Genomic DNA, 22734 nt, shown 5'->3' on the forward strand with positions numbered 1-22734 from the left:
GACTGGGCTCAACAGGCAGTGAAAGAAAGCATGCGGGTGGTCTGCAATGGGGCATATTACCATTTACAGAAAGTTTCAACAGAAAGCTAACTACTTTTGCTCAGCTGCAATCATCTCCAGGACAAAAGAGAGGAAAATCAAAGACCATGGCAAGGAAGAAACCGGTTAGGTAAGTCAGGTAGCAGGAATGCAGGAGGCTATCCTCTCAAATTGCAGCCTTAACAAATTATCTCTGCATAACATGACTGCTATTCTTGCTCAGACTTCATGTTGTGTCCTGATACTCAGTGCTTTTGAAACTTTGCTCACAGTGCATTTGTTTTCCCAACACAAAACTAAATTCCTGTAACAGCTTTGCCTTTGTTTTAAATCAAGGTGAAACAAAAGTGAAATGTATTTATTGGGAGTCTTGGTGAACACACTTTCCAATAAAAAAGAAATTGTTCCAAGTAGGAGAAAAGGGGCAAACCTCAACTACACTCCATATATTTCTGCAGTTATTCAGGGATCTTCAAGTAAAAAAAGATACAGAATTCAAACATGTTTCATTCCTATTTTTCGTACTGAAGTACTGTTTCAAGACCTAAAAGTGTGTGTTGTGTTAAGAACTACACAGAAAGTAATACTAAAACACAGAACCTTTCCTAACCTAAAGGTTAATTGAGCTTAACAATAAAATGGCTTATATTCCAAAGGTGAAACAACAATAAAAAGTAGTGACAGGACTTACCAAAGAAAGAAGTCGAAGAAAAGTAAATCAGGTGATAATGGTTGTAGGCCTCAATCCTAACATCTTTCCAGATCCCTTGAGTGGGAAAAGAAGGGCCCCAGTCCCAACTAAATGAACACTGCTCCTGGAATATGGAATGATTTTGTTACAGTGGCCTATTTTTCACACAGACATTGATGCTGTGCCAAAAATACAGACTAATTGCTATGTATTATAGAAATAAAATATTGCCATGCCCTGAAAGAATTCATCTAATTTCAATAAACTGAAAGAGCCTATAGTATTTTCTCTCTTATTTCTTGACCAGAACTCTGCTGCTACTACCTATATAATATAAAAAATAAGATTTTCTATGAAAAGGCAATGTACTGCAAAAGTTTATGTTAGTGAGAGAGCAAAACACCATCTAGACCACCACTTAAAAAAAAAACTAGTAAAAGTCAAAAAAAAAAAACAGGCAGCAGGTTACTCTCAATTCGGCTCTGAACTATCTTAGTTTGTAATATGAAAGACAAAATAAGAAGAAAACATTAAAGTATTCTAAAAGAACAATATCCAGTTAATTATCACGGGTATATCTGAAATACTTCATCTCCACAGATTAGTATAAGGAAAGAGATGTGTGCGTCTGGTGCATTTGTGTAGTTCAGCCATGTTCACTGTTTCTTCCCTTTTTATGGCTCTGTTATGTGAAAACAAAGGGAACAAAAACATGGTTGAGAAATAGCTTAGTTCTGGTTCTAACATCAGAATAACTGTCAGAATTATAAAATGCTGCTCAGGCAGAGAAGTACCTACGCTTTTCATTTAGCTGTTTTCAAACCTGGTCAGACCTCTTGTTAACAAATCCCTTGAAGACGTCTATTCAGCTGCCCTCCAAGCTTCACAAAGCCACAAAGCAAATACAATAGATCTCCTTAAAGTCTTGGACAGTGACCTACAGTTCTAAATTTAGAGACTAATAACTTACAGCCGAGGCATACTAATTTTGGCAAGCCACATTGCACAAGTGTGGCCTATCCCTTGCATCGCTGGAGTCTGCACGCCCGCCTATCGAGTTGCAAAAGAGCCTTCCAGGAAGCAAGCACTGTACCTATTTCCAGTGTAAAAACAGGGACAACACATTCTTAGAAAACAAGTCAGACTGAGAGTAATTTTCCCTTTATAAAAAATAAACAAATGAATCACTGACACATCGTCAGATCGCACTAATAATATTGCAGAGGCTGCTATCAGAAATAGTGAGTTGTACGAACAATAGGCTTGTACCGCTGAAGTACATTACCAGTGAAAGGCTTGTCTTTTGCCACAAAATCCTATTAAGATTTGAATACATTTACTGAACTTAATACTGAACCTCAAACACGTAAACAGCTCTCCATTACGTTAAGATGGTAAGCAGCCAGCTTACTTCAGCAAGGCCCTAGCATGTGTTTACTTTTGAATGTGACAGCGCTGCTGTTGTTGCCATATATTTGGAACTAAAAATGTTTCTGGAAATGTCTGGAGCAGCTTCCAAGTACAGTCAAACAAATCCTTTGAGGAAAAGCGCTAGGGCAGTTTCTTACAAATTCAAAGGTATGGTTCAGTAAAACAAAATCATTCCTGGTCATTTTTGTTCTATAAATAAGACTACGGCTGTTTAATTGCCTTCTTCCTTCCAAGATCCTTCCTGCACTGATTTCTAAGAAACAGAGTGGACTCAGAAGAATTAATCAACTTTCTAAAATGTAGTGAAAATAAAAGTAGCAGCAAGTAGTTATAAAGACATTATCTTAATCCTGAAGGATCTTCCCAGTACAACATGAAGTCCATGTTTCTATTAAATTTTAAAGGAAATTATATCCAGGTTTAGATTAACAGGATTCTAATAATTTTTGGAGGAGGCTCTAAAAGAACATTATTAAAAATAAAAACAAGAAAAGCATTTAGGTGGAGACAAACATGTAAAAACACCCAAAGAAGAGAAATTTCAAAATAAGATCACCATTGTCTCCAGCTGCTGCAAAGCTATAAGAAATATCTGAGATGCTGCTCAAATGATAGTTTGCCTTGAGTAAGTTTTAACAGCAATGAAGCCATGTCTTAAAAGAAAATTTCTGAGCTTCATTCATTGTATATTATATTGTTGTTTGGCCTGAATATGTACTAATAAGTCACACTTACAGTGCAGTAATAAGATAAGAACAGGTCCTCTGTTAGATAACACTGCTCGGACATGCCAGAGCTGCCCAGTATAAATAGCACAGCACAAGAGCAACAGCAAACACTCACAAAGCTGCTTGGCTGAGATTTTTACAGCCCTGGCAATATACACTGGTATTTGCAACAGTGAACTCTATGGTCAGCACACATTGCTAAACCCACCCAGTGGATCAAAATGGAATGATTACACATTTCCCAATATTATCCTGCTCTCCTGAGCAGGCAAGTCTCCTTGTTTACTCCTTGATGAAAACAACCTTTTAAACATTCTTATCACCCAGATATGAAGCCTGGCCTTCTTATGGCTTTTATATTATCCACATGCTAGATTACAGGTTTCTGCAAGGGACAGGAGAAGGAGGCTGCAATGAAAAATATGCCCTACTTAAAAAATTGCACTGCAGGTTTGGGAATGCATCTGTGAGGACAGCACGTGGTGCGTTCCTTTTTCCAAGCCTGAAGCCAAAGACAAACAATTCTGTCCTTACCTTTCTGATGAAATTAGCATGGCACTCTCCTTTCTGCACAGGTGGAGGACACGCCGGGGGGATGCTGTATGCTTTGTGACATCTGCTTTGCTCTGCTGCATATGAAACTGCTGATAAGAAACGGACTTCAATAAAATTGACCTCCTTGATCACACTGGTAATATCAAAGCTCTAGGCCAAAAAAACAGAATAAAATCATTACAGTGCTGACATTTATTTATGAGATTTACAGTCACTGTTAGATTGGGATTTTAATACCATACATGTATTATTCAAAGGCATTTGAAGTACGGTCTCAACAGGCTCTAGTTTTGAAGGAAAAAAAAAGTTACTTCTTAAGATGAGAAAAAGAAAATACACAGTCACATTCTACATGCAAGGAGATGTTTATGGACAAACCACTTTCCTCCTACTGAGCCTTCCTTGTAGGTTGCAGCACTCTGTTTGCACACAGAAGGGCTTGAAGGATAATGACAGCAAGAGAATATCTACCCTTCTTCTTCATTCAGAACTCATCTGCATCTTTAGAAAGACACCTTGTTCCAACTCGGAAAGCTGGCATATACAGGAATCCTTCCAACTCACACTGTGCTACCAGCTTATCTCCTGCAAAGCACTGAGCTGCCTTTCGCGTGAATGCTGCAAAGCTGTATTTAATGCCACCTGCATGCTCATCCCCAGAATGTACAGATACATATTCCATCCCAGCATCAAATAAAGTATTTGGGGGCTTCCTCACTGGGTCACCAAATCCTCTTCAATGTAGCTGGACAGAAGGATAAATGTTCCATTTCAAAACTACCCTGTGCTATCAAGATAATATGGTTCCAAAGGCCAATATCCGTTTCCTCTTCACAGTGTTCATTTGCGACCAGCCAAGTCTTGGCAATTGGATTCCAATTTGTGAGCAGCCCAGCTAGCATCACTTACATCTTAGCATTCAGCAAAAAATTACAAAGCAAAGAGCATCCCCCATACATGGCCTTCAGCAGTCCTTCCTGCAGACATTGTTGCCACATGGAACAGGTGAACAAAGCAGAAGTCTGGGTCACAGTAATCCTAGACTCAATCTGATACAGTATGCTCTGGTTTTACAGTGAAGGCCATTTCACGAGCTGCTAAAATCTGAGAGAGAATGAAGTTGCAGAAATAACAGCAAAATAATATCACTTCCCAACTCCACTAAGCCTGCTACTGTCCATCCTTCAGGTATTCTTCAAATAGCAAATAATTACATAAAAGGTTTATGAGATTTCTTATTGCACTGCTGGCAAAAGTAAGTCACAGAGAAATAAAGTGATTTCTCCCAGGTCACACAGACACAGGCTGCAGAATCTAGCTCTCATGTCTCAGGCCAACACCTTTGCAATAAAACTTTCTAGGATGGTAAATGGTGACATACGAAGATGCCAGATTTCCTTCGTAATTCAGTTGCTTCACTAACATTCTTAATTTCATTTTTCCTTTTTTGACTCTTTTAAGAGAAAAGCAAGGACCGTCCCTTATGCTAGTACCCAGAATAGTTTTTTTATTAAAGCTATAAAAGCTATAATTTTATTATTAAATCTATAAAATCAGTTTGAATGTTTTTGCCACTGTCAAGATTGTTTGATGGTCCTTACTGTTGTGTGAAAATAGGCTAATCTCAAAAATGCAAGACAATGTTATCAAAAGTCCACTATTAAAAATCAAAAACCCTATTTAAAAAACCCAAACAAATACAGAAACACACAAAGGCTATGCAACACATGCATTTTCATTTCAGTATTCACATGTAAACCATTCTAATACCAATTAGTAAACAGATTTGCAGCTAATATAACAGATTTAAGCTTACGTTTTCTTGGAGCTGTGACAGATCCCAAGAAGCAAGACTTATATTATTAGCTGAACTGATCCTGTTGCATGGACCCACTCATTTAGAACAAAGCACATTCACCTCTAGATCTGACCATGTTGTTATTGAAAAACTAAGTATGCTTCTCTTTCTAATACTTATCTGACTACACATGCAGTCCTCAGGCCAACACTTTCTGCGTTCAAGCACCTGGTTTTATGTGTACTTGAATATACAGAAAGTGCTCAGCATAAAAGGGCTTTGAAGAAAAGAAAAAGAAGTACCTTCAGAAATAAGCACATTACTTACATATCTGTTGAACATGTTGTCTGTTCTCCCAAGAGTGACATTGTTCATTACGATCTGTGCTACTGTATCTACTCCCTCAAAAACCAAATTCACTTTCTGCCACTTTCTACAAAAGATAACACATAAAAAACTCAATACCTAGAGTTAACAACACGCAGGAGACAGACAATATAAAAATGTGTATCACCATTATCTTTAGCCTCAGTTGCATCAGCTACCTTAAAAAATGTTTGTCTTGGTGTGGCTATACTGTATCTTTAAATAGACAAATTAAGATGACAGATGAAGTAGCTCAAGTCTGCAACACAGCATGTTCACATACCCACCAGATATCAGACAGGCTAGTTTCCAATTAGCCTAAGTATTCCTTATAAGCAATTTTTAACATTTAAAAAAAAAAACAAAACAGAAAAAAGCAACTACGGAAGTGCTCTTTGGCAACAGCTTTGCAGCTGCACATTATTGCTTAATTTATTAGATACAAAAGTATTAAGCAGATTTTGAGCTGATGATTCAACTCACAGCTCTGCACGAAATATGGCACAGAACTTTTTTTGACGTATCTTTACTACATACCTGATGTCAAAAGGACTTTTGAATGTCCTGCTGTAAGTCCAGTTATCCAATGAGATCCACCTGTACATCACATCATTAAATCTATAGTACGGATCCTAATAGCCAACAAAAAGGAATTTACAAGACTTATTAAGCAATAGTGTTACTACATTAAATGCATCATAATATACATTAGATGAGCACTTCTTATTTCAGACAGTCTGCAAATGCAAAATCCACGTTATTTAGTTAATCCCAATATTCCTTTTCACCTTTGAAATAATAGGAGCAAAGAAAGCTTTGGCAATATTTAACTTTATTTACATAGGTCAAAACCTGTTTGCTATAATCATTCATACTCAAACTATATATATTGAACATAGAGGTGTTGGAATGGGTCCAGAGGAGGGCTACAAGGACGATCCCAGGGCTGTAGCACCTCCTGTACCAGGACAGGCAGAGAGACTTGGGGTTGTTCAGCCTGGGGAAGAGAAGGCTCTGAGGAGACCTTATAGTGACCTTCCAGTACCTGGAGGGGCTACAAGAAAGCTGGGGAGGGACTTTTTACAAAGCCTTGTAGTGACAGGACTAGAGGCAATGGGTGTAAACTGGAGAGGGGCAGATTTAGACTAGACATAATGAAGAATTTCTTCATGATGAGGGTGGTGAGGCACTGGCACAGGTTGCCCAGGGAAACTGTGGATGCCCCATCCCTGGAGGTGTTCAAGGCCAGGTTGGATGGGATCTTGGGCAGCCTGGGCTGGTGGGACGTGTCCCTGACCATAGCAGGGGGGGTGGAACTACATGATCTGTAAGGTTCCTTCCAACACAAACTATCCTACGATTCTATAGAGTGCAGGATTTGGTTTTACATAAGAAATGACTGGACTGGAAATTTAAGAAATATCAAGACAGCTTGTGACATAATGAGAGGAACAGAAACATGATCATCTCCATAATGCAGAAAGTTTTAATAGGTTTTTAAAAGGCAAAGAAACAGTATTTTACGCCTCTAGGAACAACAGTGAACAAGTGAACAGTTTAAAATAACCACAAATATAGTTTCTTGTCAACTAATCTTGATGTTGTAAGGCTAGATGAAATTGTTACACTTGGAGGGAGGGAGAAAAAGAAGAAGCAGAAGCAACATAATTGGTTGTATAAAATAAAACAACTACTTTTGAGAATAAAGCTGTGTTTATACTGAACGTGTTCTCTTCCCTTTAGTCACACTAATGCGGAAGAATAAAAGGTACAGCTGGTCTCAGCTATGTCCTCGACCTTTTCTTGCCTTCATGTTGTATTTATCACATTCCAGTGGGTCACAATGTTACTCATCTAGGCTGAAGGAATCAGCTACATGAACCTGACAACCCACCACCTTGCACCTCATACAAAAGCAGCAGAAAGGTACAGTGTTACAGCCCCATGTCAGATAGTTCAGAGTGCCACTATGCGGGTCAGTGACTGACGGATCAGTTCAATCCTGTTCAGCAGCTGCAGAGCTGAACCGACTTCCCAAAACAAAGACCCGGCTTTTCTGGACTCCATGACTCAAACCCAGCTAAGAGAAAACATAGCTGCATTGAGATTCCCTTTGGTGCATGTATTCTACAGGACAAGCACGGCTAACTCGCTGCCCTGAATATCCAGATTCACACTGAAAAAAGTCTGCCCAGCTTTTTATACTCTTCTGGTTGAAGGTCAAATTTTCCCCCTTTTCAGAAATCAGTATAGACAGTAATGACACTTCTGGGTTTGAAATGTTCTGAAAAACATTGTTTCATATCTCATATTTGTTTTACAAATAAAAGAATGGGACTCTGTGTTATAAACACAAACTTATTCACAGAGCGGAGCGAAATGATAACATCTAAGAGACTGTCCTCTGCAGCATAATCCCTTCTGGAGTCCCACAGCAATATAAACATTATTCCTGGAGCCCATACAGAGGGAAAGTTGTTGTCTTGTCTCTACGTGTTATACTTTATCAATCAAATTTCTTACTACAAGGGAATAACAGTCAAAGGTCTTGTTACCTCAGTAAAATTATGACCTCTATATTGGTAATATAGCATTTTCTCTAAAGGTTAAGTCATCATGAGCTTACCAGAACAATTATTGAATTTTAGGATATCCATACCACTACCTTCACTTGCAAAATGTTTTGGGAAATATATCTCAGACTTTTACTAAGATGCAAAATTTAAGGCACATTAAAATGCAAAATTTAGGCTCATAAAAGAAACTCTGCTAAGATTACTGTATTGAGACAAAAATGGCAAGTGTCACATGTCAGAGACCATGAAAATCCGCAATATGTCCCTAAAAAGCATAATTTAACAACTGTCTTGTTTAAAACATTATATAATATTTTATTTTAGGTTATGCTTTAGAAAATATACATGTTAAATTTCAATCATGGTCACTTGTACATATGAGATATTTAACAAAAGGCAGAAGATGCAAGTTGTAAATGCACTATCAACAGCAGACTGTAAAGCCAAAACCAATTTGGTCAGTGGTCAAACAATCAACATCCGTGTCTCATCAAAGATCAAGACTCTGCATAAAAGAAACTTGTACTCTTTCTCAGACAAAAGCATGGATACAGAGATGTTAATGAAGGAAGACTTGATGTCTGGAGAATACAAAACTGGTTGTCTAGCAGCAGAGAGAGAAGTAGGAATGTTTTACCAAAGGCAGAAATTACATCATCAGATGGGCTCTTACAACAGTTTACAAATAGAGCTGCGCGTTTAAATCTCCTCAGAGCCTACTGCAGATCCTTTTTCTTGAAGGGGTTTACTTCTGTGTTAGTCTAAAGCCTTCAAACTTCAAGAACTGCATTGACTACTAAAATACGTGTCATAGAAGGTGCTAATTAGTCCTCCTGACTCCTACCAAAAATGCTATTCCCTCACAGGCATCCACTATTTAGATTGGAAGCTCTTAGTGCTGTGTACCTTTGTATAAAACTTAACAGCTTACTGATATCAGTGCTACATAACCAGTAAAACAGCTTCTATATCACACAGAAAAGCTGTTAAATGCTAATAATGATTAGTCATTTTAAACATGACAAACGCTGCTTGCTGTAAAATCAGTCCCGTAGCACTGTTCAAATAATGTTTTTAAGGCAATTCTCAAGGTTCAGGAAAAAATGCATGGCCACAACAAAGCCCTATAAGAAAGGAAAACGACTTCTCTAATACACTGGTGAGACTATTGACTTTCATTGCTAAATGCAACTGTTGTGTGCTGGAAGATGCAACTATAGAAGTCAAATTGCTTGGATTTATCTGAAACAATTTCATCCCACATTACACCACATTCAAATTAAATTTTTATTTCAGAGACTGGATAAAAAAAAAGACAAATTTAAAACTCTTAAGGGCATTGAAATAGACTGCATGTATATTAAGTATACTTCACGTTTATTAGCTCAACATGTTACTGGAAACAAGTTACAGAGGAGTGGAGTCAACTACAGTTATTTTTAGATCCTACCAAACATGACAGCCTCGCATTTTCCTGCTCCCTGAACTTTGGGGAAAAATCCCGGCCTGCTCGAGCTCCCTGCCTGTTTATTCTCTGTTCCCAACTGCAATCCTCTAAGCAAGCAGCAAATCACATGCTAAGATGAGGTAGAAAGCCCTGCTACAGAGCATCAAAAGGAAGCAATTTCCAGTTCGGATAACAGGACAGCAGCAGGACTTCAAAAGCGCTGGCAGCGCTAAACCAAAGGCGCTGCCAAGCAGCTCGATGGAAGCTCCTCCCTGCAATGATTTTAAGGGGATATTGAAAAGCTACAGTCATATAAGCTGAGAGCTTCTCCCGTTAAGCAAGAAATGGATGAGACATGAGCAGCTCAGAAGTGAGGCTCAAAGCCCTGGTAAGAGAGCTGTGCCAGGCAGACCCTGGCCCCAAGAAGGACCAGCTTCAAGCCCTGCGCAGCCAGGAGCTCAGGGGAGCCCAGCACAAACACCTCAATGACACCAGACAAAGTCATATGGATCCAGGCAGAAGATCAGCATGTAACAGAGAGAACTAAAAAAACCAGATTCCTTTGCCTTATCCTACTTTTGTTACAATCTAATTTGAAATTGTCTTGCACGCTCTTCTCTCAAAAATCAACTCTGCTGATACTTCACAATGTATATTGCAAGAAAATCCTGCGAATGGAACAGATCATAGAATCGTAGAATAGTTTGGGTTGGAGGGGACCTTAAAGATCATCCAGTTCCAGTCATTCCATTCCATCCCCTCCCATTAGACCAGGCTGCCCAAGGCCCCATCCAGCCTGGCTTTTAATACCTCCAGAGATGGGGCATACACAACTTCCCTGGGCAACCTGTGCCAGTGCCTCACCACCCTCATCATGAAGAATTTCTTCCTAATGTCTAGTCTAAATCTTCCCCCTCCAATTTAAAGCCATTGATGACCAAATAAGACTTGCAGGTGATGTTTCATGATTTTCAAGACTTCATGATGTTCAAGACTTGCAGGTGATAGTTTAATGATTTTGCTGTTGCAAACTTCACAGCGGAAGCTAAATAGTTAAGATGCTTATCAATATCCATGCACTCCTTGATATCTCAAGCAATAGCAGTCAGGACATTTATTCAATTTTCAGCAAGCCCAGTTTCACATATTCACAGTTTGATGTCTAGCTGGATTAACAGTAGTGACGAATAGATCATACTCTTGGAATATGAGTTATGAAAGTTCATCCTGAAGTGATTAATTTTCAGTAGTTACTCCAACAAAGCAGTGAACTGAACGTCACCTTATGCTCAAGATGTGTTACAGCTCAACACTGAGCCAAATAGTACTAAAGAATTAATTAACAAGATATAAATGCTCATTGCTTAACATTCTTCGAATGCTCTGCTCTATTTAAAAGGCTACTATAACTTCCATCTATTTTAACTTCACAAGCTTTCAAAAGATAAAGTTGAATGCCTTTCAATATACATCTGAAGTTTAACTCAGCCTTTTGAATGCCTCACACAACTCGGCAGAGCACATATGTTTTAATGGAAAAGAATATGTTTATATTAATCGACTATTTCATCAATGAATGCCATTTAACCTGTTAGAACCATATGAGACCCAACAGAACCATTACCTGGCTTACTCTGAAAAATCTGTTACAACAAAGCGTCTGAGAATACACAACAGCTTATTTTACACAAATGCAGAACAAGCTACAAAAAAATACACACTACTTTAGAGAACCGCAGAACTATCACTTGAGATACGTAAGCTTCTGTCACTTCTAACCAAGAATGACCAAGACCACCGTAACCTCCTGGGTCAAGCACATGCCCTTTCTGGAGCAGAAACTGCATCATTATCCAGCTCCCATATCAGCATCACAGTAGCAGGGCCCCAATAATAGACCTTTAGAAATCAAAGTGATAGCTAATAAGACAAAACAGTCTTTCTGTATGAATGCAAACAGCTGGCAGATGAGAAAATCCAGCTACAATAGCCATATTCATCAGAACTGAAATTTTATAGGAGTCACCTGCCAGCAGAAATAGTGTCACACAGTACTTGGACAGTACATGCTAGAGGACAAATACTTCTATCACAAAATTTTAATGCAAAAGTTACCTGCTGATACATCTTATCAGAACTGTGCATAAAAGAAAATACTACGCTGAGAGTAGTTAAAAACTAAATATTTAGACAAAATGGTTTCTGCAGATGTTTTTCCAGAGAAGTAGAGTTAGCAATAGATTCGCTAGAAGTTTGTAAAATGCCTGTGTTTATGCTTGAGCTTTATTCACTTTATGCAAGTGAATATTACTCTTGTTTATGTGCATCTCTCACATCTTTTTAAATGCTACATGTAAATCGCAGTAAAAGCTACAGTCGTAATGAAATGCTGTTAAAACAACGCAGCTGAACACATACTCTGATGCTATCTCCTGCCCTTAGTGCTTTTATCATAGTTAGTCCAGCATATAAAATATGTTAGTTGAACATGGAAGAAAATAACACATTGAATAATACATCAGTAGGACACTCCAAAGTATCTTCACCAAGAGCGTTTTCTAAGATAACGTTCATTTGGTGAATTCAGAAAGATGTGTTCATCCAATGTATATCTCATAAGCCAAAGAATGAATGCCACACATTGATAAATAGATTGCTTGCAGCCTACTACTGCAATCTAAGCCACATTGAGCAGGCTTAATGTTCAGAAGCTTATTCTTGCTGCTTTCCTTCCCTTCATTTGCAAGATGCCCATTAAGATACGTTGTTGGAGTAGGCCCTCCCAATTTTTGTTCTAAATTTGTTTTGGTTGCTAACTCATGAAAAATTCCCAAGTATACAGAAGCAACACATGCAGTGCTATTTGCCTTTTGCAAATCACACAGAAAGGCAGCACATAGATTTCACTAAGTTGCTGAACATATGGGTCTTGCTATCCAGAATAATTCAGTTCCCAACAGCTTTGTTCTTCTATTTTTCTCTAAACTTCAGGCTGTGTGCATGCTTTTGCATAGACAGGAATATAGGAATATGACTTTAAGCAGCTGTATTTGAAAACATTTGGTCACAGCATTTTCATCACATTGAAGAGATCTCAGGACAAACAGCCGGCAGTGTGCGCTCCCAGCCCAGAAGGCCAACTGTATCCTGGGCTGCAACAGAAGAAGCGTGGCCAGCAGGTCGAGGGAGGTGATTCTGCCTCTCTACTCTGCTCCTGTGGGACCTCATCTGAAGTATTGTGCCCAGTTCTGGAACCCTCAACATAAGATATGGAGCTCTGGAATGGGTCCAAAGGAGGGCTGCAAGGATGATCACAGGGCTGGAGCACCTCCCACACCAGGACAGGCAGAGAGATTTGGGGTTGTTCAGCCTGGAGAAGAGAAGGCTCAGAGGAGACCTTATAGCGACCTTCCAGTACCTGAAGGGGCTACAAGAGAGCAGTGGAGGGACTCTTCACAAAGGCTTGTAGTGATAGGACTAGGGGCAATAGGTATAAACTGGAGAGGGGCAGATTTAGACTAGACATAAGGAAGAATTTCTTCACAATGAGAGTGGTGAGGCACTAGCACAGGTTGCCCAGGGAAGCTGTGGCTGCCCCATCCCTGGAGGTGTTCAAGACCAGGTTGGATGGGGCCTTGGGCAGCCTGGGCTGGTGGAAGGTGTCCCTGTCCATGGCAGGGGGCTTGGAACTGGATGATCTTTAGGGTCCCTTCCAACCGAAACTACTCTATGATTCTACACTTTGCAGCATGAAGCCATGTGTTGCAGTAAAGAATGATGCCATGACTCTCTCCAAATAACCCAGGCTTGCTGCTTTGCAGAATGCCAGAACTGTGGCGGCAGGGGCTGATTACATTTAACACTATCTGTGATAGATTTGAAATCTAAGGCTGCTCCTGTATTTTGGTATGCTCTCCATTCTATCTCTTAAACAAAAATGTGATTTTAAAACAGTTCAGTTATCCTGGTGCAAATTCTTATGTGAAAGCTTCTTTCTGTAAACTGGGCTTTGCTAAACTGAGTAAGAATGGGTTTAATTTGATTAGCTGCACACACCTATACACAGAAACAAGTTAGCTTGTTCTGAGCTTGAAACCAGCCAGACACCAGCTGGGCCTGGTGCCGAGGTCAAGCAACCACGCTAGTGAAGTATTTTGGTTATCTCAGCTCCTCAGCAGAGTGCACTAATTCTACCACCACAAACTTAGCAACAGTTTCTAGTCTACAGCGGGTTCATTCCCAGCTATATCAGCATGTGTTTGGAGCAAGTTCATACTTGTATTCACGTAAACATGTTCAAAGTGTCCACAAGCAACCATCATCGATTTAATTAATCAAGCACCCATCTCCCTATTAGCAAAACTTGTGCTGCTGGCCAACAGGCTGACTAAGCTTTCACACCTCTGTGCAGGCTTGGGATTCTGCCCAGGCACATAAGAGTTCACCTCATTTCCAAACACCATACTGCTGCTTAAAATGGCTAAAATTACAAGTCGGTTTACAGCAATGCAGCTAAACTAGCAATTGCATTTTCTCACTTCGTAAGACCTCTTATGTGAGTCTTTTGTTACGTCATTGTCTTGTGTGAGTCAGTGCATTGGTCACAGTTTCTCCTGAATGGTTAATCATACTTCTTATAGCAACACCTCCCAGCACAGCTGAACATCTGAGACATTCAGTTTATCTTATGCACTTCTGCATGGGAGAAACTGGCACAGTTCTCTTCACTGATCCTCTGTACACAGTCTACCTGCTCATTGCGTTTTTCAAAACTTTAGAAAAGCCATTTTAAAAACTTAATTGCATATGTTCAAAATGCCTTGTCACTTAGTACACAGCTGTTGAAACAACAGACCATCATGGCTCAACTTCTACATTCTTAGAGTATTTACTTTTCTAATGTTGACTATTTCTTTTATTTGACAATGACACTCTTTCGAATCTAATAGTAATGGGATTCCCAACCTAGGCCAACACAGAATAATGCTAAAATTATCCTGCCTGAAGTGGAGTCACTTTCTCCTTCTACTTCTCTAACTTCCATCAGAGCAGAGCAGGAAAATAATTTGACTAAAAAGAATAAAAATTAAAGAATAATAAATATAAAATGCATGCATCCAGAACATCTTTAAATAAATGCCATACAAGAAATGCGACATTGGGCCCACAATAAATACAGATATGTCTGATATACTCAGACAACATATGACAGTACTTCACATTTCCTAGCACAGTGTTGTATTTATCAGTTTTATATATGATTTTATTAACTTCACTACGTTCCATTTCTTTTCCTTGTGCCAGGTACACATTTCACTTTCCACATATTTCCTGTTAAAAGGCATCTTATTCTAATAGTGACCCAGTTAGTGCCATTTTTCATGTCAGATCTGAGTGAGAAGCAGCTTATGATGGTATCGGGTCAAACTTTGCTAACAATCTACAACAGCAGTTTCGACCACTTGTGTCAGAAAGCGGTTGCTATGTTTTCGTAAATCTAAAAACTAGAGGAGGCAATAATAAATAGAATAATGGAATCATAGAATCACTAGGTTGGAAAAGACCGCTTGGATCATCGAGTCCAACCATTCCTATCTGCCACTAAACCATGTCCCTGAACACCTCGTCTACCCATCTTTTCAATACCTCCAGGGATGGTGACTTCACCACCTCCCTGGGCAGCCTCTGCCAGTGCCCAATGACCCTTTCCGTGAAAAATTTCTTCCTGATACCCAGTCCGAATCCCCCCTGGCGCAGCTTGAGGCCATTCCCCCTTGTTGTATCACCTGTCACTTGGGAGAAGAGGCAGCACCCAGAAGCAGCAAAGCTTCCTGGAAGTGTTAAGGCAGGAACTAGTCTTTTAAACGTAACAGTTTTACTCATGTTTCATGAATACCCTTCTCTTAGGCAGCATTGGAATACGCAATTTCAAGCATTCTGATGTGCTCTTACAAGTGTTAAAAAGGGATTTTTAATGGACCGAAATGCCTGAAATCCCCAGACTTATTGCATCAAAAAGTCAAACAGGTCGAGCTTTTCATTCTTTTGAGGTAATATTGTAGGTAAACATGACCTGCACGCCATAATATTGGTGTCAGCCCCTTGGCTCCATGCGAAAACCCTAAAGACACTAAACCACACTTTAGTGGCAGATAGGAATGGTTGGACTCGATGATCTGGGAGGTCTTTTCCAAGACCTGGTGATTTCATGATTCTATGATTCTAAAACCCACAGAACCTCAATAATGCAGAACACAGGCTTGCATTGTGTCCCAGGCCTGTGCCAGGACTGCTCTGCCACAGGCAAACACACCTGAGAAGCTGCAGCTCCAAAACTCCTGGCTGCTGGAGGCGTGAAGGAAACCAAGCCTGACAGCTGTACTAGCGATGCGAGCAAAGCCTGCGACAGTCAGGGCAGCTCCTGAGGCAGAGAAGTGTTTCATGGGTGTGGAAGGACCTTTAACCATGCTTCTCACGCTGAAACTGCACATGCTGGCAAATAAAACTGTTGTTTTGAGTTTTAGAAAGCAAAGCATCCTTCATCAGGCCTGGGCAACATAAGGCAGCGATCTCCATCATCATGTGCAGCGAGACAAGAGCTGGGGACAGAAGGTATGCCTTGCTTACATGTGTATGGATAAATTTTCCCAGGAACCTTACGCATATTCTACTACTTGCCAAGTACTACTACTAGTTTTAATGTTATTATGAACCTGGCAACAGTCAAAACTGTTGCTGATTCGGAGCTGCCTCCAGCTCTGCCTGACCGTGCCTTGAGATGGGGAAAGGCTGCAGAGGGGATTGCAGGAGAAGAGACACCAGTTTAGCACAGACCAGACTGAACACAGGATGCTAACATCTACAAAGAAGGAACAGTGTTTGGGAAAACACCGTCTGAAAGAAAACATGCAGTCAGAGAGATGTTCTGTCCAACTTTCAAAGAACACAATTGCATAGATGAAAGTTAACTCTATCTTAAATCAAAGATATTCCCCTTTTTGCAATAGTAACTGCTGCTGGTATCATTATGAATTATAGAATCATAGAGTAGTTTGGGTTGAAGGGACCTTAAAGATCACCCATTTCCACCCCCCCGCCATGGGCAGGGACATCCCACCAGATCACGCTGCCCAAGGCCCCATCCAACCTGGCCTTGAACACCTCCAGGGATGAGGTATCCACAACTTCCTTTGGCAACTTGTTCCAGTGTCTCATCACTGTCGTGGTGAAGAAATTCTTCCTAATGTCCAGTCTAAATCTGCCCCTCTCCGGTTCATACCCATTCCCCCTGGTCCTACCCCCACAAGCCTTTATGAATAGCCCCTCTCCAGCTTTCCTGTAGCCCCTTCAGGGACTGGAAGGTCACTATAAGATCTCCTCTGAGCCTTCTCTTCTCTCTGTTATGAACTTCCAAACAGTTAAAACTCCTGCTAATCTGGATCTGTACTTTAGTCAGGGCAATCCCCAGCACAATTACAGGATGGGTGGAGAATGGATCTTCAGAGGTAGCTCTGCCTGACCGTGCCTTGAGGATGGGGAAAGGCTGCGAACACAGCGGATTGCAGGAGAAGAGACACCAGTTCGGCACAGATCAGACTGAACACAGGACCTTATCATCTCCAAAGAATGAACAGTGTCTGGAAAAACACCATTTTAAAGAAAACACGCTGTGAGCGGGACATTCTGTCCAACTTTCAAAGAGCAGAGTTGCTCAGATGACAGTTAACTCTAAGCTTAACGCAAAGACGTCCGACTTCGGGCAACAGTAACTGCTGCTGGCACCACCACGAGCTCCGCAACGGGCACAACCGCCGCTGCTTCGGCGCCGGCTGCGGGCGCGGCCGCTCCCGTACCTGGATGCGGGTCCGCAGCGCGGTGTGCACGCAGCCCGGCACCGCGCCCCGCAGCCGCAACGACCCGTCCGCGTTGCGCAGCCGCCAGCTCCCCCGCAGGCTCCGCACCTCCCGGCCCGCAGCCGCCGGCACCAGCACCGCCCGAACCAGCAGCGCCAGAACCAGCAGAGCCGGCAGCCCCATGGCAGCGCCCCTCCCCCGCACGGGCAGACGGGCGAAACGGCGGCGGGGGAGGCGCCTCGGGCGGGGCGGCCGCTGTGGCGGAAGGGAACCAGCGTGGGTGGAGATAGAGAGGGGTTCCGTCTAAGCGATCGTGTTCTTTGAAAGCTGGACGGGATGTCCGACTGGCTGCGTCTTGGCTTTCAGACAGTGTTTTTCATAGAAACAGAGTAGAGTTTGGGTTGGAAGGAACCTTAAAGCCCATCCAGTTCCAACCTCCCACCAGGCCAGGCTGCCCAAGGCCCCATCCAACCTGGCCCTGAACACCTCCAGGGATGGGGCAACCACAACTTCCCTGGACAAACCGTGCCAGTGTCTCACCACCCTCATGGTGAAGAAATTCTTCCTCATGTCTGGTCTAAATCTGCCCCTCTCCATTTCATACCCATTGCCCCTCGTCTTATCACTACAAGCCTTTGTGAATGGTCCCTTCCCAGCTTTTTTTGTAGGCCCTTCAAGTACTGGAAGGTCACTATAAGATCCCTTCTTCTCCAGGTTGAACAACTCCAACTCTCTCTGCCTGTCCTCATAGCATGTCTCTGATCATCTTTGTAGCTCTCCTCTGCACCCGTTCCAACAGTTCCATATCCTTCTTACATTGAGGATTCCAGAACTGGACTCGGTATTCCAGATGAGGTCTCTCAAGAGAGGAATAGAGGGGCAGAATCCCTTCCGTCAACTTGCTGGCCACGCTTCTTTTGATGCGGCCCAGCATACGGTTGGCCCTCTGGGCTGCAAGCACACACTGCCGGCTCATGTCGAGCTTCTCATCGACCAGCACCCCCGAGTCCTTCTCTGCAGGGCTGCTCTCAATCACATCGTCTCCCATCATGTACTGAAAACGGGGATTGGCCTGACCCAGGTGCAGGACCTTACACTCGGCCTTGTTGAACCTCATGAGGTTCTCACAGGCCCAATTCTTCAGTCTGTCCAGGTCCCTCTGGATGACATCCCGTCCTTCCGGTGTGGCAACTACACCACTCAGCTTGGTGTCACCTGCAAACTTGTTGAGGGTGCACTCAATCTCTCTGTCAACATCATTGATAAAGATATTAAACAGCACCGGTCCCAGTACAGACCCCTGAGGGACACCACTCGTCATGGATCTCCATCCGGACTTTGAGCCATTGACCACTACTCTTTGAATATGACCATCCAACCAGTTTCTTATCTACTGAACAGTCCACCCATCAAATCTCTATGTCTCCAATTTAGAGAGAAGGATGTTGTGGAGGACTGTGTCAGAGGCTTTACAGAAGTCTAGATAGATCCCATCCATCGGTTTACCCATGTCCACTGCTGTGGTTACCCCATCATAGATAGCCACTAAGTTGGTCTTACAGTACTTGCCCCTGGTGAAGCCATGCTGGCTGCCATTAATCACCTCCATGTCCCCCATGTGCTTTAGCATAGCTTCTAGGAGGATCTGTTCCATGGTCTTTTCCAGATGCTGTTCATACTTCGGAGATAACATCCTGTGTTCAGTCTGATTTGTGCTGAACTGGTGTCTCTTCTCCTGCAATACCCTCTGTTTGCAGCCTTTCCCCATCTCCAAGGCAAGGTCAGGCAGAGCCAGAGGCAGCTCTGAATCAGCAACAGTTTTGACTGTTGCAAAGTTCATAATGATGTCAGCAGCAGTTACTATTACAAAAAGTGGGATATCTTTGATTTAAGCTAGAGTTAACTTTCGCCTGTGTCATTGTGTTCTATGAAAGTTAGACAGAATGTTCTTCTCACAGCATATTTTCTTTAAAAGGGTGTTTTCCAAGACACTGTTCATCCTTTGGAGATGTTAGCATCCTGTGTTCTGTCTGATCTGTGCCGAACTGGTGTCTTGTCTCCTGCAATCCCCTGTTTGCAGCCTTTCCCCATGTCCAAGGCAAGGTCAGGCAGAGCTGGAGCCACTCCAAATTATCAAGAGTTTCACTGTTGCAAAGTTCATAATAACCTTAGCATTAGTCCTTGGAAAGTAATAGCATATGCATAAGGTTTCTGGGAAAAATTATCCATATGCATGTAAGTGGGACGTACATTCTGTAACTGCCCTAGTCTCACTGCACACAACTGATGGAGATCATTCCTCGTGTTGCCCAGTCCTGATAAAGGGCACTTGCTTTCTAAAACTCCAAGTCTTATTTGCTGGCATTTTCAGTATCAGCAGGGGCATGGAAGGCAACACTGCTACGCACGAGCCTGCCCAGCTCCAGGGAGGATTTGCAGTCACCAAGAGAGTAGCTTTCCCACACCACTGGTGGCTGAAGGCAGCCCAGTATGTCCCCAACAGCGAGCGAGGGTCTCAGGGCTTCCTCTCCACCACTTGCACTAGCCCTGTCTGAGAGGGTCGGCTCTCAGAAGGGCAAAGAGGGTCTCCAGACAGGGCACCCACGACAGCAAAAGTGGGAAAGAAGGGCGAAAATCATGGAGGAGGCATGGTGGCCCATGGGTAATAGGAGCAGTATAGGGTTAGAGATCTTTCAGATGTAGCAAAGTTACTTAGAGCTGTAGAAAACTGCAGTGAGGGGGACAGGAATGAGGAAGGCCTGTGACAAGGCTGGAAACCTTCAGTACTGGCTCCCTCAAGTCATGAGATTTTATATGGCCTCAGACTTCCACCTCCTTTTCCCCATAAAGTCAAAGAAGCGTGTAAAACTGGAACAAACGTCATGAATGTCTCATAAAAAAAGGATTCTGGTTTCTCGTAAAGCAGTCAGTGCTGTCACTGTGGACGTTGCTTATAAAGATTGAGTATGTTAATCTGCAAAGGAGAAGAAGGGCCAGCTCCGAAGAAACAACCTGAAGTGCAGTTTCCAAACCTGACTGCGGCTTTCCTGCCTGCCCTTGCTAGTTTAATCCCTTCATTCACAGGGCAACACCAGGATTTAAAGCTGTAAGTTCTTAAATGGCTCAGTGGAAGAAGAAAAAGGGAATCAAGTAACCCTTTTAGGGGTAGCCAGCCACACTACTTCATGCTTTGTTTCCACAGAAGGACCTCGATAACCCTCAGCAAAGTCTGCCAATGACACCAAACTGTGTCGCATGGTTGACACTGGAGGGATGGGATTCCATCTAGAATGACATTAACAGGCTGGAGAAGTGGGCCTGTGAGAACCTTATGAAGTTCTACAAGGCCAAGCGCAAGGTCCTACACCTTAGTCAGGGCAATCCCAAGCACAATTACAGGATGGGTGGAGAATGGATTAAAAGCAGCCTTGAGGAGAAGGACTTGGGGGTGCTGGTTGATGAGAAGCTCTACATGAGCGGGCAATGTGTGCTTGCAGCCCAGAAAGTCAGCTGTACCCTGGGCTGCATCAGAAGAAGCATGGCCAGCAGGTCAAGGGAGGGTTTGCTTTTCTTCAGATACAAATGAGTTTATTCCTTCACACAGCTCAACATCAAATTGGAAATGCTCGTTTCAGCAGCCACTCCAAGACCTCAGTTTATGGTTTGTAGCATTTGGGGGTGGTTTTGGTGGTGCTGGGTTTTTTGTTGTTTAAAGCATAGTCAATTAAATTAACATTCTATTTGGATTTGTGTAATTTTTACTTTGTTTATGAACTAGCTCAAAATCTTGGTCAGGCAGGTAATTTGCTGTCTCGGAACACACTTAAGTGAGAAGGTGATCTCTGCTTAAAAGCAGAAAATCTTCAAATTCCATTAAAGAAGTAATGCTACCAGTAATGTCACTTATCTTCCTGTTACTATATACCTTTTTTTTTTTCTTTTAATAGAAGTCAGGTTACTGTACACACACAGAATGCGAACTACTAACTGCACATAGGTGTACATCTGATTCTGCATAGAAATGCAACCAGGCAATAGGATTCAAAGAAACCCCAATCAACTGCAGGACTTTATTCAGTTTTTCCGTTTCTGTCCTTATGTTTTCTTATTGTACTTTATTCAGTTTTTCCATTTCTGTCCTTACGTTTTCTTATTGTCTGTAATTATATACTGTAAAATTAGAGGAGGAAAGAATACGTAAAGCACCTTGGGAGGCAAAAAAGTTAATTACTTTAACAACATTATACAATTCATACACCATTCACATAAGAATAAAGTGTGACTGGCATCAAAACATGCTGCTGCTTATGGTATGCAGCACAGAGTGCAATAGTGAACGGCAGACAAGAACAGGGATACCAGAATTTTGTTTTAGCTCCTGGCTTCCATACACCTAATTCAACACACCTTAAGGATCTACCCTAGATACATCTTTAAAACATTACCAAATGTGGTCAATATGCCTTTGTATTTTTGATACAAATCCTTTTGAGCTGACAACCCTTCATTTCAATACAAGCTAAAAACGCCAGTCCTTCCACTGATCTACCACATAAGGTGCACGATATAACCACAGATGTTTTTCTTCCCCTGTGAGAACACAAGGGAAGCACAGTTCCGGGAAATAATGGTTCAAGGAGAGACACAGTAGCTGATCCCCTTTTTGTCACTGAAAAAAGAATCTCTGCTACTAACTTCAAAAAGAGTTGTCTGGGACCCATGCTGTTTGGCAGCAGAAGTCTTGTAGAAATGTAGGTATTGGAACTGGTAGTCTTAAAAATGCACACAAAGTGAGTAACTCACATTCGATATATTGACTAACTGAAATTCAGGTCCCATTTCAGTTCAACTGCCAGCTGTCTTTCAGTGAGACTGGCAAAAAAAAAAGACTATCATAATAGAAGACTGAGATACCCCAACTGGCTTCGCACCATGTAGAATTCAGTCAAAAATGACTACCTGCTCACCTTTAGCAATTAGAAAAAAAGAAAGCAGGAGAGGGACTATTCATAAAGGCTTGTGGTGATAGGACAAAGGGAAACAGGTATAAAATGGAGAGGGGCAGATTTAGGCTTGATTTAAGGGAGAATTTCTTCACCATGAGAGTGGTGAGGCACTGGCACAGGTTGCCCAGGGAAGTTGTGGCTGCCCCATCCCTGGAGGTGTTCAAGGCCAGGTTGGATGGGGCCTTGGGCAGCCTGGGCTGCTGGGAGGTGTCCATGCCCATGACAGCGGGATTGAAACTGGATG

At 42.0% G+C, this 22734-nt stretch overlaps 1 protein-coding gene across 2 annotated transcripts in view; it reads right to left on the minus strand.

The window, feature by feature from the left end:
• Positions 1-17698, minus strand: part of MANBA (mannosidase beta) — a 50691-nt gene extending 32993 nt beyond the window's left edge. For both annotated transcript variants that reach the window (XR_008449715.1, XM_054065689.1), the window contains exons 1-5: positions 17485-17698; positions 6146-6240; positions 5570-5675; positions 3424-3594; positions 731-854 (exon numbers count right to left, since the gene is read on the minus strand). Coding sequence is in view for 1 of the 2 variants with exons in the window: in XM_054065689.1 (XP_053921664.1) it covers positions 731-854; positions 3424-3594; positions 5570-5675; positions 6146-6240; positions 17485-17667 (679 nt within the window). In the remaining variant the exon portion in view is untranslated. The remainder of the gene's footprint in view (positions 1-730; positions 855-3423; positions 3595-5569; positions 5676-6145; positions 6241-17484) is intronic.
• Between the last annotated feature and the right edge of the window lie 5036 nt (positions 17699-22734).

The sequence above is a fragment of the Cuculus canorus genome, chromosome 4 (genome assembly GCF_017976375.1).
Source record: "Cuculus canorus isolate bCucCan1 chromosome 4, bCucCan1.pri, whole genome shotgun sequence".
NCBI lineage: Eukaryota > Metazoa > Chordata > Aves > Cuculiformes > Cuculidae > Cuculus > Cuculus canorus.